The sequence below is a fragment of the Nyctereutes procyonoides genome, unplaced genomic scaffold (genome assembly GCF_905146905.1).
Source record: "Nyctereutes procyonoides isolate TBG_1078 unplaced genomic scaffold, NYPRO_anot_genome, whole genome shotgun sequence".
NCBI lineage: Eukaryota > Metazoa > Chordata > Mammalia > Carnivora > Canidae > Nyctereutes > Nyctereutes procyonoides.
Genome location: NW_026575125.1, coordinates 50,160,896 through 50,182,112, shown reverse-complemented (window position 1 = coordinate 50,182,112; position 21,217 = coordinate 50,160,896). Strand labels below are relative to the sequence as shown.

At 38.2% G+C, this 21,217-nt stretch overlaps 1 protein-coding gene across 6 annotated transcripts in view; it reads left to right on the top strand.

Annotated features, from left to right (window-relative positions):
* Positions 1 to 21,217, top strand: part of EDA (ectodysplasin A) — a 445,917-nt gene that overhangs the window by 311,828 nt on the left and 112,872 nt on the right. For all 6 annotated transcript variants that reach the window (XM_055338213.1, XM_055338212.1, XM_055338211.1 and 3 more), the window contains exon 2: positions 9,454 to 9,556. In XM_055338213.1, the coding sequence (XP_055194188.1) occupies positions 9,454 to 9,556 (103 nt within the window). The remainder of the gene's footprint in view (positions 1 to 9,453; positions 9,557 to 21,217) is intronic.

The following is a 21,217-nucleotide window of genomic DNA, read 5'->3' as shown; positions in this document are numbered from 1 at the left end:
ACCATAATGTACTGGGGCCTTTTACTGTACAAGCAAATAGTCTTCCATGTATTCAGTAAACCCTCAATTAAATCATAGATTATAGACTGGTTTCTATCCAAATAGCTGAAGTTTCAGCGAAGTTGTCAAGAAAACTCTTTTATCCAGAATGACTTCTTCTAGAGTTCCAAATGATTGAGATTTTATTATAAATAGCAGTTTGGATTTATATTAATAGTATGAGTGCTTATTCATATTGTAGGTTAAGTAACTGTCTATGGGCTTTATGTGGAAACCCAGCCAGACTTTATTAAGTTGATTCTATGGGGAAATCCATTTTAAATTCTAATCAAGTGATTTAAAAATACTGCTTAGTTGATCTGTGTGAAATTACTGATATTCAAGCATTTTGGACACAAAACAATAATTTCATATAGTTCAATCTAAATGTTTTTAAATACAGCCCTATGGCAAGTTGGAGATTATCTATACATTTTTATATTTGATACATGAATATATTCTACAAGACAGTGATCATGTACAGTAAAGCTATTGGGTGTAATTGTTCTATATAAACAGTAAATCACACAATTTTGAAGTAAGTTTGCATAGAATGGTAAAGCCTTTTTAAATTCTACCCATTTTTTTTTCCAATTAGAGATGCAGCAGATATGAGGATTCTGGAATTGTATTCTGAACTAATACTAGGATGAAAATGTAGATTTGTTTCTTCATTTTTAACCCTCAAAGTATCCAACCAGTATAATTGGGGATTAATTTTAATAATAGTAATACTAGCATTTATTGAATGTATATTAAATGCTGGATGCTGTACTAAACCTACAACTACTTTATGACCAAAGTACTATTATTATCCCTATTTACAGATAAGAAAATTAAAGATTATGTAACTTGTCCAAGGCTATATAAATGTCAGTCAGGAGTAGAGTCACTCTCCGTCCTACTACTCAGTCCACAGTTTACTTCAAGCACATTTTTTTAAACCACAAAGAAGCACTCATGCTGCAAGATTATGATTGACTCAAACAAGTATATATGTAAGTTATGATTATCATTAGTGAAACCAGGGCCATTCACTTACAAAACATTGTATTATTATGAGAGATCATTGGAAGACAGTAGAGGACAAAGGATCAAAATGAGTCTTACAGACTATGAGCGCTGTAGGAGTTCTGTAGCTGTCTAGGAAAGGAAGAAGAATGGTTGTGTGCTTTGTCATGGCTAACTCCCAGAAGAATGTTGACATAACTGGTACTATCCAATCATAATTGGATGCATAGGATACTGGCAAACAAAAACTTCAGCAGAAATAGGAATGTGGAAAAGTTGTGGATGTGTAATAATGAAGTCCCAGAGGGAGGAACAACCTGCAGTCTAATTCTGGGCAGACATCAATATAGTATGTGTGGGAAGTTAGAAATTTATGACTGAGCTCTCTGAACCCCAGAACTATGTGGACAAATGGGACTTGAAGGATAACTTAATAGATAATTTGAAGCAGAAGAGAGGGGACTCAGAGATTAACCAAAATTTCTTGGTTGGAATGATAGAAATAATACATCAAAAGTAAAAGGATTTGGGGTAGAGAAGGAGTTAAGATGATGGAGTAGGAGGGGGGGTACCCTGGGCTTGCTTCATCACTCAAATACAGCTAGATCAACATCAAATCATTTTGGACAACTAGGAAATCAATTTGATAAGAAAACAATCTGTACAACTGGAGGAAGAGAATATGTCAGATGCAAGGTTCAGAGATGTGAATTGGGGGAGAAAAAAGCATAGTGCCATGGAGGGAAAGGAGCCCTTTTCATGAAGAGAGTGAGAGAGCAGCACATAGGATTCATGCAAGGGACCATGGTATGGGGATTCCCTTCGGTCGCTCTGGGAGAGAATATTCCCCTTCCTGGAATACATTTGGGAAAAGGTATGTTGCCTCTCTAAGGACAAAACCCCCGCCTGGTGCCATTCAGCAACAATTCCACAGCAGGGGACAGAGATGCACTGAGGGCAGATAACCTGGTTGCAGCTTTTTGCTATACTTCACCATAGACTCCAGGCACTTGGGTGACCACATGACTGCTTTTCCGGGACAGAATAATGCCTGGTGCAGTGCTGTGAGTCTCTCCCTCCAGGGAGGGGAGCATGTCCTTCCCTTGCCAGGCCCTTTAAGAGTTGGAATTCTGAATACCAGCTGCTGGCCAGAGATAAAACATAGAACTGTGGCCAGGCATGTTGATGGCCCAGTTACAGGCAGGTTGGGTGGGTGCAGGGATCTGATGAAAGCCTAGGACACTGGAAGGGAGATTGTTCACTTTTCTGTGAGGGCCTCCTGAACAGCAGCAGCCGGGAGTTCCCCTACCTGGGGACAAGAAGGCAGGGCGATACCATCTTCCCCCAACCCACTGGCACAGTTGGACTTCAGAGAGAAACACAGCGCCTTCAGTGGAGGCTGGACTCATACCGTACGCTGCCCCCAGCACCATACATCTTTACTAAGGCAGATCTGACTGTGAGGCAGCACAGTGGGAGCCTCTCCCTCAGAAGACCAACACAAGCACCCTACATGTACAAGTCATCATAGAGTGATCCAAAGTGTCAGTTTCAGTTCTGGACCAAGCTCGTTCTTTCTTTCTTTCTTTCTTTTTCTTTCTTTCTTTCTTTCTTTCTTTCTTTCTTTCTTTCTTTCTTTCTTTCTTTCTTCTTCTTCTTCTTCTTCTTCTTCTTCTTCTTCTTCTTCTTGTATTTATTTTCTATTTTTCTTTTTCTTGGAATCAGTCTTTTAGTGGTTTTTTTTTTTCATTTGTTGGTTTCCTTTTCTCTTTTTTTGGATTAGGCTTCTTTTTTTTTTCTTTTCTTTTTTCCTCATTTTTTTTCTTTATAATCAGGCTTATATTTTTTTGTTTGGTTGTTTGCTATTCCTTTTACTTTTTTCCTGGATCAGGCTTTTTTTTTAACAGACTTACTTTAACAAACAAATAAAAGGACAACTAGTTAAAAGAGCAAATACCCACTGCAAGCAACGAGGAACTCTGCAGAGGACTGAATATAGAAAAGAGCAGCCAAAACACAACATCAGAGTGCACACAGCTTATACTAGAAACACTTCATGAAGTGCCAGGCCCTGGACAGTGTATGACCCCTTCTTAATATAGTATTAATCTCAGGAGCAGGAAACATAACAAACTTTCATAACACACAAAAGACAGAAACCTAGACATAATGACAAGATGGAGGATTTCTCAAAAGAAAGATCAAGAAGAAATGACAGCCACGGATTTGCTCGAAACAGATATAAGCAATATAGCTGAAAAAGAATTTAGGGGGCAGCCCCGGTGGCTCCGCAGTTTGGCGCCGCCTTCAGTCCAGGCCGTGATCCTGGAGACCCGGGATTGAGTCCCATGTCGGGCTCCCTGCATGGAGCCTGCTTCTCCCTCTGCCTGTGTCTCTGCCTCTCTCTCTCTCTCTCTCTCTCTCTCTGTGTGTGTGTGTGTGTGTCATGAATAAATGAATAAAATCTTTAAAAAAAGAATTTAGAACAACAGTCATAAGAATAGTAGCTGGACTTGAAAGACATATAGAAAACACCAGAGAACCCCTGAGGGCAAAGATAAAAGACCTAAGAACTAGTCAGGCCAAAATAAAAAATGCTATAACTAGGGTGCCAGGGTGGCTCAGTGGGTTAAGTGTCTGCCTTCAGCTCAGGTCATGATCCCAGGGTCCTGGGTTCAAGCCCCACAGTGAGTGGGCTCCCTGCTCCTCGGGGAGTCTGCTTCTCCCTCTCCTTCTGCCTGCCACTCCCCCTGCTTGTGATCTCTCCCCCTCTATTAAATAAACAAAATCTTTTAAAATTTAATTTTTTAATGGTATAACTGATATGCAAAACCAACTGGATGTAATCACAATGAGGATGAAAGTAGAGGAATATAAATGTGATACAGAAGATAAAATTATGGAAAATAATGTAGCTAAAAAGAAGAGGGAAAGAACTATTAGGTCATGAATATAGACTTAGTGAACTCAGCAATTCCACAGAGCACAATAATATCCATATCGTAAGAGTACCAGAAGAAGAAGAGTTGGGGCGGGGGGGGGGGGGGAAGAGGGTTTATTTCAACAAATTATAGCTGAAAACTTCCCTAATCTGAGGAAGGAAATAGGCATTCAAGTCCAAGAGGCACAGAGAATTCCCCTTAAAAATCAACAAAAATAGGTCAACACAAAGATACACTATAGTGAAACTTGAGAAATAAAAAAAAAAGAATTCTGAAAGCAGGGAGGGACAAAAGATCATTAACCTACAAGGGTAGACATAAAAGGTTAGCAAACAGACCTATCCACAGAAACACGGCAGGCCAGAAGAAAGTGTCATGATATATTCAATGTTTTCAATGGGAAAAATATGCAGCCAAGAATACTATATGCAGCAAGGTTATTATTCAGAATAGGAGAGATAAAGAGTTTCCAAGACAGGCAAAAACTAAGGGAGTTTATGGACACTGAACCAACTCTGCAAGAAACATTAAAGGGGATCCTTTGAGTGGGAAAGAGAGACCAAAAGCAAGAAAGAAAGGAACAGGGATTATCTACCGGAACAGTGGCTTTACAGGTAATAGAATGTCAGTAAATTCATATTTATCAGTAATTACTCTGAATGTAAATGGACTAAATGTTCCAATCAAAATACAGTATCACAATGGATTAAAAAAATAAGACCCATCATTGTGCTGCTTACAAGAGCAATTTTAGACCCAAAGACATATCCAAATTGAAAGTGAGGGAGTAGAGAACAATTTATCATGCTAATGGACATCAAAAGAAAGTGGAAGTAGCCATACTTAATCAGACAAACTAGATTTTATTTTATTTTTTTTCAAACTAGATTTTAAACCAAAGACTGAAATAAGAAGTGAAGAAGGGCACTATATCATAGTAGAGGGTCTATCCAACAAGATCTAATGATTGTAAATATTTATGCCCCCAACTTGGGAGTAGCCAAATATATAAATCAATTAATAACAAACTTAAGGAAACTCATTGATGATAATGCAATGACAATAGGGGACTTTGACACCCAAATCACAGCAATGGACTGATATTCTAAACAGGAGGTCAACAAGGAATTGATGGCTTTGAATGACACGCTGGATCAGGTGGACTTAACAGATATATTCAGAACATTTCATCTTAAAGCAGCAAAATATATGTTCTTTTTGAGTGCACATGGAACATTCTCCAGAATTGATCATGAACTGGGTCACAAATCAGGTGTCACCTGGTACAAAAATATTGAGATCATACCATTCATATTTTCAGATCACACCACTCTGAAATTTGAAGTCAATCACAGGAAAAAAAAATGGAAAGACCATAAACACATGGGGATTAAAGAATATCCTACTAAAGAATGAATGAGTTAACCAGGAAATTAAAGAAATAAAGCAATTCATGGAAGCAAAAGAAAATGAAAACACAACACCCAAAAACCTTTGGGATGCAGCAAAGACAGTCATAAAAGCAAGTATATAGCAATACAGGCCTTCCTCAAGAAGCAAGAAAAGTTTCGAATATACAACTAAAACGTACACCTAAAGGAGCTGGAAAAAGAACAACAAATTAAGCCCCCAGCCAAAAAAAGAAGGGAAATATTTAAGATTAGAGCAGAAATAAGTGATATAGAAATTTCAAAAACAATAGAAAAGATCAATGAAACTAGGAGCTGATTCTTTGAAAAACTTAACAAAATTGATAAAACCCTAGCCAAAGAGAAAATATCCAAATGAATAAAATTACAAATGAAAGAGGAGAGATCAGAACAAACACTGTAGAAATACAATTATAAGAGAATATTATTATGTGTAAATATATGTGAACAAATTGGACAATCTGGAAGAAATGAATAAATTCCTAGAAACATAAACTACCAAAACTGAAACAGGAAAAAGTAGAAAATTTGAACAGACCCATATCCAGCAAAAAAATTGAATCAGTAATCAAAAATCTCACAATAAACAAGAGTCCAGATGGCTTTCCTGGGGAATTCTACCAAACATTTAAAGAAGAATTGATACCTATTTTTCTGAAATTGTTCCAAAAAAACAGGAATGGAAGGAAAACTTCCAAACTCATTCTAGGTGGCAAACATTACCTTGATCCCAAAATCAGACAAAGACCCCACTGAAAAGGAGAATTACAAACTAATATCCATGATGAACATGGATGCAAAAATTCTTGACAAGATACTAGCCAATATGATCCAACAGTATATTAAAAGGATTATTCACCATGACCAAGTGGGATTTATCGCTGGGCTGCAATGGTGGTTAAACATCCACAAATTGATGTAGTGATGATACACTATATTAATAAAAGAAAGATCATGAACCATATGATCCTCTCAATAGATGCAGAAAAATCATTTAACAATGTACAGCACATTTTCTTGATATAATCCCTCAAGAAAGTAGGTATACAAGGAACATAATAAAATAAAGGCAGTAAATGAAAGACCCAAAGATCACATCATCCTAAATGGTGAAAAACTAAAAGGTTTTCCCCTGAGACCAGGAATACAACAGGGATGTCCACTCTCATCACTGTTGTTCAATATACTACTGTAAGCCCTAGCCTCACCAATCAGACAACAAAAAATAAATAAATAAAAGGCATCCAAATTGGCAAGGAAGAAGCCAAAACTTTCACTCCTTAAAGAAGACATGCTACTCTATGTAGAAAACTCAAAAGACTCCACCAAAAAATTGCTAGAACTGCCTCATGAATTCAGCAAAGTCACAGGATATAAACTTAATGTATTTCTGTACACCAATGATGAAGTTCCAGAAAGAGAAATCAAGGAGTACACCCCATTTACAATTGCACTTAAAACCATAAGTCACCGAGGAATAAATGTAACCAAAGAGGTGAAAGCCCTGGACTCTGAAAACTATAAAATGCTGATGAAAGAAACTGAAGAGGACACAAAGATGTGGAAAAACATTCCATGCTCACAGATTGAAAGAACAAATATTGTTAAATGTCTATACTACCCAAAGCAATCTACAGATTTACTCAATCCCCATCAAAATACCACCAGCATTTTTCACAGAACTAGAGCAAACCATCCTAAAATGCGTATGGAACCACAAAAGTCAATCCCCATCAAAATACCACCAGCATTTTTCACAGAACTAGAGCAAACCATCCTAAAATGCGTATGGAACCACAAAAGATCCCAAATAACCGAAGTAATGTTGAAAAAGAAAAGCAAAGCGGAGGTATCACAACCCCAGGCTTCAAGCTGTATTACAAAGTTGTAATCATCAAGACAGTATGGTTCTGGCACAAAAACAGACACATAGATCAACGGAACAGAATACAGAACCCAGAAATAGACCCACAACTATATGGTCAACTAATCTTCAACAGAGCAGGAAAGAATATCCAATGGGAAAAAAAGACAGTCTCTTCAACAAAGGGTGTTGGGAAAACTGGATAGCAGCAACACACAGAATGAAACTGGACCACTTTCTTATACCATACATAAAAACAAATTCAAAATGGATGAAAGACCTAAATGTAAGACAGGAAACCATTGAAATCCTAGAAAAGAAAACAGGCAGTAACTTCTTTGACCTCAGCTGCCACAAATTCTTTACTAGACACATCTCTGGAGGCAAGAGAAACAAAAGCAAAAAATGAACTACTGGGACCTCATCAAGACAAAAAGCTTCTGCACAGCAAAGGAAACAATAAAACCAAAAGGCAACCAACAGAATGGGAGAAGATATTTGCAAATGACATATTGGATAAAGGGTTAGTATCCAAAATCTATAAAGAACTTATCAAAATCAATGCCCCCAAAATAAAAAAATCCCAGTTAAGAGATGGGCAGAAGATATGAACAGACATTTCTCCAAAGAAGACATCCAGGTGGCTAACAGACACATGAAAAGATGCCCAACATCCCTCATCATCAGGGAAATACAACTCAAAACCGCAATGAGATACCACCCCACACCTGTCAGAATGGCTAAAATTAGCAGCATAGGAAACAACAGATGTTGACAAGGATGCAGAGAAAGGGGAACCCTTTTGCACAGTTCGTGGGAATGCAAACTGGTACAGCCACTCTGGAAAACAGTATGGAGGTTCCTCAAAAAGTTAAAAATAGAACTACCCGGGGATCCCTGGGTGGCTCAGCGGTTTCGCACCTGCGTTTGGCCCAGGGCGCCATCCTGGAGTCCCGGGATCGAGTCCCACGTCGGGCTCCCGGCATGGAGCCTGCTTCTCCCTCCTCCTGTGTCTCTGCCTCTCTCTCTCTCTCTCTCTCTCTCTCTCTCTCTCTCTCTCTCTGTGTGTGTGTGTCTATCATCAATCAATCAATCAATCTTTAAAAAAAAAATAGAACCACCCTACCACTCAGAAATTGTACTACCAGGTATTTATCCAAAGGATACAAAAGTGCCGATTCCAAGGGGCACATGCACCCCAGTGTTTATAGCAGCACTATTAACAGTAGCCAAGTTATGGAAAGAGCCCAGCCCAAATGTTCATTGACTGATGAATGGATAAAGAAGATGTGGTACATATATTCAATGAACCACTACTCAGCAACCAAAAAGAATGAAATCTTCCCATTTGCAACAATGTGGATGGAACTAGACTGTATTATACTAAGTGAAATAAGCCAAAGACTTAATCAATATCATATGATTTCACTTATATGTGGAATTTAAGAATCAAAATGGTCAACATAGAGGAAGGGAAGGAAAAAATAAGATAAAAAGAGAGGGAAGCAAACATGAGACTCTTAACTACAGAGAACAAACTGAGGGTTGCTGGAGGGGAGGTTGGTGGGGAGGATGGGCTAAATGGGTGATGGGCATTAAAGAGAGAACTTGTTGGAATGAACACTGGGTGTTCTATGAAAGTAATGAATCACTAAAGTCTTCTGAGACAATACTACAGACTATGTCGAAAAAATAATAAATTAAATTAAATAATAAGGAATAATAACTGATGGCGATGATGGCACATCCATATCATGAAATTCAATGTAGCTATTAATAATAGACATATATCTATTTGGACCATAGAAAATATATGGTTGAGTGAAGAAAACAGACTATAAGCAGTATAAAACTAAATGAAAATATTCTCACTTAGGTAAAAAATATATATGTGTAGAAATATTATGGTGGTTATCTAGGAGAGACAAGATTTTTGTGATTTTACTTTATATTTTTATATTATTTAAAGTTTTTCAATAAAATTAAAGCTATTTTATGCCCACAAGATGAAATGTATTTGTACAATGGAGAAGATGGGCTCAGGTTTTAGACACACAGATTTAAGGCGAAGGTAAACTGTCTAAAGAAAGCCAGTTTTTTTTTTTTTTTACGTTAGCTATGGTTGACTAGGGTCAACCTTTGACTCATCTACTTTTTATTTTTGTAGATGGCCCTTCTGAATTTCTTCTTCCCTGAGGAAAAATCATACTCTGAAGATGAAAGGCGTGTTCGCCGCAATAAAAGAAGCAAAAACAGTGAAGGAGCAGATGGTAAGTATATTTGGGTGATCTTTTATCACTCGTTATGATAAATGAGAAGTACACTTGTGAGAGCTATCTTCTCAAATGTGCTTCACTATCTCACATATTGTCCATAGACCAAAGGTCATAGAAATTTTTTTTCCAGCCTAATCTATGAATCAGTCCATAAAACTTGACAATAAAGCTGAATATACAAAGATCCTCTCTCCTCCAACCCTAGATGTTTTCAGTCCTTTCACTGTATATCTGAGAGCCATGGTAGCATTTATATCTCTCAAGGTCACATCCATAAGGACTTCATCTTTCTTGGACACCCCATATCTACTAAATCCAACAAGAGGATTCAGTCCTATTCTTGGAATTGAGAATGTCATGATGGCACTTACATGATGTGTTAATCCCAATGGTAATTATGTCAATGTTAGTATCATCTACGATGCTCAAACATGAATTAGAACTTTTAGAACTCATCTGTAAGATCCTTGAGGGCAGGGGTCATTTCCTTTTATATAACTCTAGAATCTAGCTCAGGACCTGGCAAACTGTTGGTGTTTGTAATGTAAGTTGATGATGTTGATTTACCCTTCAGCAAGGTTATGATGTGCCATTAAAACCCTTCTTACTGAGAGTGACACAAATTTGAGTTAACTAGCAATGCATTTTGTGGAGCATAACAAAATGTTGCATTGGTTTCTGGGCAGGGTCCTTGAATTGCTGTTTCAACATCACTCTGTAGAGTGACAAAATGTACCTCCTTCACACAAGAATTTGTAGAATACAGAGCTCTTGACTACTGCAGAAACATCTGGATTTAAAGACAGTATGTGTCTGGCTACATCTGCCAAAGCTATATGTCAGGTGGGGGTTGCAAAACAATATGACTATATAAAGATAAAAATGAGATTTTTAAGCTGATATTTGTCAATATCAGTAAGGGCCAATGATGTATGCTGTTCCAGAAGGCATTTGCTATTGAAGAAATGGGCCCAGGAATTTGTCAGTAGGAGCAAGAATTAGAACTAAATGAAGTCTCACAACAAGGGCTCACAACAAGGACTCACAACAAGGACTCTGTAATAAAAAAGGACAGTCAGAGAAATAAGTAGGATGTTCTAGTCTCTGGAGGTGACAGCATTGTTGAGTCCTTGAATGGAGAACTGGACTAGTAGGACCATTCTTTAAAGCAGACACTTTACCTGTAATCAGTCACCAGGCCAATCCTTGGAAATGTGGTCCATGAAGTAAAAGGCAGCCATTATTCACATACTTCTTGCAGCCAGTTTCCTGGCAGTCATCAGAAGGCTATTGTTGAAGCTGAGATCTGAGAATCATTGTCCTTTTCCTCACCTAATCATCTCACCCTTGATACATGTCAGTTTTTCTATCATTAACTCTTCCCCTGAAGCTACTTCTAAAACCACCAAATCTTTCATATTCCCTGGTTGCTAAGGAGGAGAGGGGTGAGGTGGTAAGAGCAATATCACTTTCTGCAGTGGGCATGGTCTTCCTTTCTCCTTCCAAGTGGGAAGTCTAATAGATTCTAAAGTTTACCTCTTCATCTGGCTTCCCACGTTTTCTCTTAAAGAAGTCAGTATCCGGGGCAGCCCGGTGGTTTAGCGCCGCCTGCAGCCCGGGGTGTGATCCTGGAGATCCGGGATCGAGTCCCAGGTCGGGTTCCCTGCATGGAGCCTGCTTCTCCCTCTGCCTCTCTCTTTCTCTCTCTCTCTCTCTCTCTCTCTCTCTCTCTCTCTCTCTCTTTCTGTGTGTGTGTGTGTGTGTGTGTGTGTTTCACAATAAATAAATGAATAAAATCTTTAAAAAATATATTTAAAAAAAAAGAAGTCAGTATCCTCCTCTCTCCCAAACTAATTTCTCTGGATCTGGCTACTGGCATCTCTGCTATTGATATTCTTTTTTTTAAAGATTTTATTTATTTATTCATGAGACAGAGAGAGAGAGGCAGAGATACAGGCAGAGGGAGAAGCAGGCTCCATGCAGGGAGCCCGATGTGGGACTCAATCCTCGGTCTTGAGGATCATGCCCTGGGCTGAAGGTGGCGCCAAACCACTGCGCCACCCAGGGATCCCACATAGTAGACTCTTAAAAGACATTTCTTTTTTACCTCTATGAGCTTACCTTACAATGTAAAAAAAATGGACAATAAATAAAATTGGTGGTGTTAAATGTTGTGGAAATAGAGCTGGGCAAAAGGAGAGAATGTGATGGGGTGTGTGCTATAAAATTATCAGGGAAGGCCCCTCTATTAAGGGAACATTTCAGAAGAGATCTGAATGAAATGAAAGTATGGGCTCTTCATATTATATTTTGAAGAGGAGAGGGATAGAAGAAATAATAAATACAAATGCTCTGTAGCAGAAAAATTCTTGGTATGTTCTAGAAATATCAGTGTGGCTAGGAGCAGAGTGAGCAAGGAGAAGGAGATGAGATCAGTGGGCAAACTCAAACATAGACCCTTGTAGGACAAGGTAAGGACTCTGACGTTTATACTGTGTAAGATGGGGACCAATTGGAGGATTTTGAGCAGAGATTTGACAAGATCTGGCCTCTGTTCTAATAGAATCCTTCTTCCTGCTGTATTGAAAATAGCTGCAGACACTGTTGGTGGGAATGCAAACTGGTACAGCCACCCTGGAAAAGAGTATGGAGGTTCCTCAGAAAGTTAAAAATAGAACTACCTTATGATCCAGCAATCCCACTACTGGGAATTTACCCAAAGAATACAAGAACACTAATTCAAAGGGATACATGCAGCCCTATGTTTATAGCAGTATTATTCACAATAGCCAAACTGTGGCAGTGGCCAAAGTGTCCATCAATTGATGAATGGATAAAAAGTTATGGTATATATATACAATGGAATATTTTTCAGCCATAAAGAATGATGAAATCTTGCCATTTGCAGGGACATTAATGGAGCTATAGAGTATAATGCTAAGTGAAATAAGTTAGAGAAAGATAAATGCAATAGGATTTCACTCATATGTGAAATTTAAGAAACAAAACAAATGAGGAAAGGAAAAAATGAGAGAGACAAACCAAGAAACAGACTATAGAGAACAAATGATGGTTACCAGAGGGGAGGTGCCTGGGGAAGTAGGGATTAAGGAGGGCACTTGCCATGATAAGCACCAGGTGGTGTATTGAATTATTGAATCACTATATTGTATACCTGAAACTAATATAACATTTATGTAAATTGTACTAGAACTAAAATTAAAAATTAACAAAATATTAAATAAATGAGAAATTAGATACAGTGAGAAAGAACAGAAGCAGAAAGACCTGTTAGGGGGAATATACCAATAATCCAGGGAAAAGATGATGGTTTAGTCAGGATGGGAACAATATGAGTAGTGAGATATAGTGGTCAGATTCTGGATAGATTTCAAAGAATCACTGACAGGATTGTCAGATTGATTATATAAATGGTATGAAAGACAGAAAAGAGCCAAAGATGACCCCACAGTTTTGGACCTAAGGCACTAGACTGTAGAATTGCTATTTCTGAGATAAAAAAAAAAAACGGGGAGATACAGGGTAAAGCGGTACAGAGAAGGATTCAAGAATTCAGGTAGGTGGAGGTGGAGGAGCCTGAGATTGAGAATGGGTCAAAACCTATCAACTTAATATAGACTGCTATATGCATGAGATGTTATATATGAACCAATAGTAACCACAAATCAAAAACTCTTAATGGGTACGCAAAGAAATATAGAGAAAGGAATCCAAGCATATCAGTAAATAAAGCCATCAAACCACAAGGGAAAAAAAAAAAAACAACAAGAGAAGAAAGGAAGAGAAAAGAACTACAAAAGGGGGCCCGGGGTGGCTTAGTCAGTTAAGTGCCTGACTTTTGCTCAGGTCATGATCTCAGAGTCCTTAGATCAAGCCCCGCATCAGGCTCCCCACTCACTAACTAACTAAAGAAACACTTAAAACAAGTAACAAAATGGTAATAAGTATATACCTATTTATAATTTTAATGTAAATGAACTAAATGCTCCAATCATAAGATATAGGTGACTGAATGGATAAGAAAGCAATGCTGCCTACAAGAGACTTACTTCAAACCTAAAAAGTCATGGAAATTGAAAGTGAAGAGATGGAAAAACATTTGCCATGCAAACGGAAGCAAAAAAGAAACTAAGGTAGCAGTAGTTTTATCAGACAAATCAGACTTAAAAGATTGTAACAAGAGACATAGAAGAACACTACATAATAATAAAGGGAACAATCCTACAAGAGGATATAAAAATTTTAAATATTTATGTACCCAATATAGAACTACACAAGTACAAAAGACAACTATTAACAGATTAAAAAAAAAGAAACTGACAATAATACCATAATAGAGGACTTTAACACCCTACTTACATCAATGAATAGATCATCCAAACAAAAAATCAACAAGGAAACAGTGGCTTTCAATGACACACTGGACCAGATGGACCTAACAAATATATTCAGAACATCCCATCCTAAAATGGCAGACTACACATTCTTTTCAAGTACACATGGAACATTCTCCAGAATAGATCACATGTTAGGCCACAAAACAAATCCCGGTAAGTTTTAAAAGATTGAAATCATGTCGTGCATTTTTTCTGACTACAGTGGTACAAAACCAGAAATCACAAGAAAAAAAATCTAGAAAGAACACAAATACATGAAGGTTAAATGACATGCTTATGAACAATGAATGGGTCAACCAAGAAATCAAAGAGGAAATAAAAAAATACATAAAGACAGATGAAAATGAAAAAGCAGTGATTCAAAATTGTTGGGATGCAGCAAAAGCCATTCTAAAAGGGGAGATTATAAGAATACAGGCCTACATCAAAAAGCAAGAAAAATCTCAAATAAACAACCTAACCTTTAATCTAAAGGAGCTAGAAAAATAAAAACAAATAAGGCCCAAAGTCAGTAGAAGGTTGGACATAATAAAGATTAGAGCAGAAATAAATTAAATAGAGGTTGACAAAACAATAAAACCGATCATTGAAACTAGAAGCTCATTCCCCGAAAAGATAAACAAAATTGATAAACCTTTAGCCAGACTCATTAAAGAGAGAGAGAGAAATGACTTGAATAAATAAAATCATTTTTTTTATTTTTATTTTTTTTTATAAATTAATTTTTATTGGTGTTCAATTTACCAACATACAGAATAGCACCCAGTGCTCATCCCGTCAAGTGTACCCCTCAGTGCCCGTCACCCATTCACCCCCACCCCCCACCCTCCTCCCCCTCCACCACCCCTAGTTCATTTCCCAGAGTTAGAAGTCTTTATGTTCTGTCTCCCTTTCTGATATTTCTCACACATTTCTTCTCCCTTCCCTTATATTCCCTTTCGCTATTATTCATATTCCCCAAATGAATGAGAACATACACTGTTTGTCCTTCTCCGGTTACTGTGGCCAAGTTCAAAAAGGGTGTTGCCTGAGTTCTTCTCTGGGATTTTGATGGAATCTTGTCTCACATTTAGATCTTTCATCTATTTTGAGTTTATCTTTGTGTATGGTGCAAGAGAGTGGTCCAGTTTCATTCTTCTGCATGTGGATGTCCAATTTTCCCAGCACCATTTATTGAAGAGACTGTCTATCTTCTAGTGGATCGTCTTTCCTCCTTTATCGTATATTAGTTGACCATAAAGTTCAGGGTCCACTTCTGGGTTCTCTGTTCTGTTCCATTGATCTATATGTCTGTTTTTGTGCCAGTACCACACTGTCTTGATGAACACAGCTTTGTAGTACAACCTGAAATCTGGCATTGTGATGCCCCCAGATATGGTTTTCTTTTTTTAAAATTCCCCTGGCTGTTTGGGGTCTTTTCTGATTCCACACAAATCTCAAAATAATTTGTTCTAAATCTCTGAAGAAAGTCCATGGTATTTTGATAGGGATTGCATTATACATGTAAATTGCCCTGGGTAAAATTGACATTTTCACAATATTAATTCTGCCAATCCATGAGCATGGAATATTTTTCCATCTCTTTGTGTCTTCCTCAATTTCTTTCAGAAGTGTTCTGTAGTTTTTAGGGTATATTTTGAGAACCATTTGAATGGTAAATGGTTCTCCAACCTTTTATTTTCAGGTTGTAGGTGTCCTTCTGTCTAAAATGGCGGGGGGTGGGGGTGAATGGGTGACGGGCACGGAGGGGGACACTTGACGGGATGAGCACTGGGTGTTATTCTGTATGTTGGTAAATTGAACACCAATAAAAATTAATTTATAAAAAAAAAAAAAAATAAAAAAAAAAAAAAATAAAATGAGTCTCTTGTAGACAGCAAATAGATGGGTCCTGTTTTTTTATCCAGTCTGAAACTCTGCGCCTTTTGATGGGGTCATTAAGCCCATTCACGTTCAGAGTTACTTGAACTTCTTCTTAAAGGGGAGTTTTAAGAGTCCCCCTTAAAATTTCTTGCAGAGCTGGTTTGGAGGTCACATATTCTTTCAGTTCCTGCCTGTCTTGGAAGCTCTTTATCTCTCCTTCCATTTTGAATGAGAGCCTTGCTGGATAAAGTATTCTTGGTTGCATGTTCTTCTCATTTAGGACCCTGAATATATCCTGCCAGCCCTTTCTGGCCTGCCAGGTCTCTGTGGAGAGGTCTGCTGTTACCCTAATATTCCTCCCCATGAAAGTCAGGGACTTCTTGTCTCTTGCTGCTTTAAGGATCTTCTCTTTATCTTTGGAATTTGCAAGCTTCACTATTAGATGTCGAGGTGTTGAACGGTTTTTATTGATTTTAGGGGGGGATCTCTCTATTTCCTGGATCTGAATGCCTGTTTCCCTTCCCAGATTGGGAAAGTTTTCAGCTAGGATTTGTTCAAATACATATTCTGGCCCTCTGTCCCTTTCGGCGCCCTCGGGAACCCCAATTAAACGTAGGTTTTTCTTCCTTAGAGTGTCATTTATTTCCCTTAATCTGTCTTCATGGTTCTTTAATTGTTTATCTCTTTTTTCCTCAGTTTCCCTCTTTGCCATTAACTTGTCTTCTATGTCACTCACTCGTTCTTCCACCTCGTTAACCCTCGTCGTTAGGACTTCTAGTTTGGATTGCATCTCATTCAATTGATTTTTAATTTCTGCCTGATTGGATCTAAATTCTGCAGTCATGAAGTCTCGTGAGTCCTTAATGCTTTTTTCTAGAGCCACCAGTAGCTGTATAATGGTGCTTCTGAATTGGCTTTCTGACATTGAAGTGTAATCCAGATTTTGTAACTCTGTGGGAAAGAGGGCTGTTTCTGATTCTTTCTTTTGAAGTGAGGTTTTCCTTCTAGTCATTTTGCTCAGTGCAGAGTGGCCAAAAACAAGTTGTATTGGAACACGGGGGAGTATCACTGGTCCCTCTAGCTGGTCTTCTGGGGGAGGGGCCTGTTGCGCTGATTTTCAGGTGTTAGCACTTGGGGGAGCTGCTCTGCCCCTGCCTGCTGCAGGGTTCAGCGGGGGTTGTTTACCCCGTCAGGCCCCAGGAGGAACAGCCGCAGTTGCTATGGCAACTCTGGAAGCCTGGATTCAGCCTCCGCAGGAACTACGGGGCTCCGGCTCTCGGTTCTCCGTCTGCAGGGCCTGGAGGCTCCGGGGCGGGGCCGCTGATCTGCTCAGCTCGGGGCAGGAGCGTCCTCGCTGTCCTGGGCCCTCCCGGCCTCTGCCTGTCCCGGGGGAGGCCGGATCCTGGGCTGTGTCCCGGCGCCCTGTGCGCCGGGGCCTGCGCTGTTGGATTCGCGCTCCCGCCCTGCAGCTCCCTCCCTGGAGCCGCTCCCGAGTCCCTCCGAGCTGCTCCGGCCCCGCTGTGCGCGCTGCAGCCCTTAGGGAGCTCGGCACACTCTCCTGGGGCGCAGGTGTCTGTTAGTGTCCCAGGGAGCCTGAGGGCATCCCCGCTCTCCTGGGTCCTGCTCTAACTCCCTGCGAGCCCCTTTCCGCCCGCCCGGGAAGGTTGGTGCAGCTCCTGCTTCTCCCGGACGGGGCTCTCCTGTCCTGGGGACACTCGCCCCGGCCTCAGCCCGGCTCCTCGCGGGGCCCCTCCCCCTCGGAGGCCTTTTCTTTCTTTATTTCTTTTTCCCCGTCTTCCTACCTTGATAGAAGCGCGGACTCTTCTCACTGTAGCATTCCAGCTGGTCTCTCTTTACATCTCAGGCCGAATTCGTAAATTTTCAGGATGGTTTGAAGGTTATCTAGGTAATTTGGTGGGGACAGGTGATTTGGGGACCCTGCTCTTCCGCCATCTTTCCCCTCCCTCGAATAAATAAAATCAGAAATGAAGGACAAATAACAGCACTAGAGAAATGCAAACAATTATAAGAGAATATTATGAAAAATTATATGCCAATAAATTGAACAACCTCAAAGAAATGGATAATTCCTAGAAACATATAACCTTCAAAATTTGAACAGGAAGAGTTACATAATTTGGATAGACCTATTACTCGCAGTGAAATTGAGTTAGTAATTAAAAAAAAGACCCAACAAGCAAAAGTCCAGGACAAAAGGGCTTCACAGGTAAGTTCTACCAAACATTTAAAGAAGAATTAGTACCTATCCTTCTTAAATTATTCCCAAAAAATAAAAGAGAAAAAGAAAGCTTCGAAATGAACTCCATAAGGGCAGCACTATCCTGATACCAAAACCTACAAAGAAAGAAAACTAGAGGCCTATACTCTAATGAACATAGAAATCTTCAACACAATATTAGCTAACCAGGTATAACAATTCAAGAACTCATTCATCACGATCAAGTGAGATTTATTCTAGGGATGCAAATGTGGTACAATATTCATAAATTAATCTATGTGATACATCAAAATAACAAAAGAAAAAGAGCGAAATCAACGCAGAAAAGCTTTTGACAAAGTACAACATCCATTCATGATTAAAAATTCTCAACAGGGCAGCCCAGGTGGCGCAGCGGTTTCGGGCCACCTGCAGCCCGGGGTGTGATCCTGGAGACCCGGTATCGAGTCCCACGTCGGGCTCCCTGCATGGAGCCTGCTTCTCCCTCTGCCTGTGTCTCTGCCTCTCTCTCAGTCTCTCTCTCTGTGTTGCTCATGAATAAATGAATTTATTTATAAAAATAAATTTATTTTAAAAAAATAAAAAAAAATTTATTTAAAAAATTTATTTATAAAAAAAAATTTTTAAAAAATCTTTAAAAAAATTCTCAGCAAAGTAGGTTTAGAGGGAACATACCTCAACGTAATGAAGATCATATATGAAAAACCCACAGCTAATATCATTCTCAATGGAGAAAAACTGAGAGCTTTTCCTCTAAGATTAGAAACAAGACAAGTATGTCCAATCTCTCCACTTTTCTCCAACATAGTACTGGAAGTCCTAGACACGGCAATCTGACAACAAAAAGAAATAAAAGGTATCCAGATTCAGCAAAGAAAAAGTAAAATTTTGCTCTCTGAGGATGACATGATACTATATATAAAAACCTAAAAGACTCCACCAAAAACCTGCCACAACTGATAAATGAACTCAGTGAAAGTCACAGGGTACAAAGTCAATGTACAGAAATCTGTTGCATTTCTATACACTGACAATGAAATAGTAGAGAAATTAAGAAAACAATCTCATTTGTAATTGCACCAAAAATAATAAAGTACCTAGGAATAAACTTAACCAACGAGGTGAAAAACCTGTACTCCAAAAACTACAAAACATTGGTGAAAAAATTTGAAGATGACACAAATAAATGGAAATATATTCCATGCCTATGGATTTGAAGAACAAATTTGTTAAAATGCCCAATGATGCCCAAAGTAATCTTGACACTCAATGCAATCTCTATCAAAATACCATCAACATTTTTCATGAAACTAGAACAAATAATCCTGAAATTTGTATGGAATCACAAAAGACCTCAAATAACTGAAACAGTCTTGAAAAAGAACAAAGCTGGAGGTATCACAATCCCAGATTTCAAAATATACTACATAGGTGTAATAATCAAAAAGGATGCTACTGGTACAAAAATAGACACATAAATCAATGAAACAGATTAGAGAGTCCAGAAATAAACCCAAGCTTTTTTGGTCTATTATTCTACAAGAATGTATATTCTTGTACACTGTATAGTGAGGGGAAAGCAGTCTCTTCAACAAATTGTGCTGGGAAAACTACATGGAAAAGAATAAAACTGTACCACTGTCCTACACCATACACAAAAATAAACTGAAAGTGGTTTAAATATCTAAATATGAGACCTGAAATTAGAAAATTCCTAGAATAAAACATAATTTTAATAATTTCTTTGAAATTAACCATAGAAACATTTTCTAGATATGTGTCCTCTGACAAGGGAAACAAAAGCTAAATTAAAGTATTAAGAAATTAAGAACTAGAAAAAAATTAAAATCTTTTGCATAGTGAAGGAAACTATCAACAAAACAAAAAGGCAATTTAGTGAATGAGAGTAGATATTTGCAAACAATATTTCCAGTAAAGGGTTAATATCTTAAATATATGAAGACCTTATACAACTCAACACCAAAAAATAATCCAATTTTAAATGAACAGAGATGGTGAATAAATATTTTTCAAAGAAGACATACAGATGGCCAACACAAATGAAAAGATGTTCAACATCATTAATCATCAGGGTATTGCAAATTAAAACTACATAAGTATCATTTTATACTTGTCAGAATAGCTAAAATAAAAAACAAAAAAAATAACAAGTGTTGGCAAGAACATGGAGAAAAAGGAAATTTTCTGTGCTGTTGGAGGGAATGCAAATTGATGCAACGATTGTGGAAAATACTATGGAGATTCTTCAAAAAATTTAAAAAAGAATTACAATATGATCCAGTAATTCCATTGCTGGATATTTACCCAAATCAATTGAAATACTAATTCAAGAAGATATTTGCACCCCTGTGTTTATTGCAGCATTACGTATAATAGCCAAATTATGGAAGCAGCCCAAGGTGTCCATCAATAGATGAATAGATAAAAAAGATGTGATACACACACACACACACACATACATACAGTGGAATATTACTCAGCCACAAAAAGAATAAAATCTTGCCATTTGTAACAACATGGATGGATCTAGAGGATATAATACTAAGTGAAATAAATCAGAGAAATACAAATACTATGTGATTTTATTCATATGCAGAATTTAAGAAACAAAAACTGTACAAAGAAAAGACAAAAACAGATGCTTAAATATAGAGAACAAATTGGTGGTTGGCACAGGGGGGATGGGTGAAACAAAGAGGATTAAGAGCACACTTTTTTTAAAGTTTTTTTTTTAATTTTTATTTATTTATGATAGTCACAGAGAGAGAGAGAGAGAGAGAGAGAGAGAGGCAGAGACACAGGCAGAGGGAGAAGCAGGCTCCATGCACCGGAAGCCCGATGTGGGATTCGATCCCGGGTCTCCAGGATCGCGCCCTGGGCCAAAGGCAGGCGCCAAACCACTGCGCCACCCAGGGATCCCTTTTTTTAAAGTTTTTACTTAAATTCCAGTTAACATACAGTGTAACATTAGTTTCAGGTGTACAATTTAGTAAAATCCCTATCACCTATTTATAACCTATCTTCTTTTTTTGAGTAATTTTAAAATTTTTGTTTAAGTTCAATTAATTAGCATGTAGTGTATTATAAGTTTCTGAGGTAGAATTCAGTGATTTC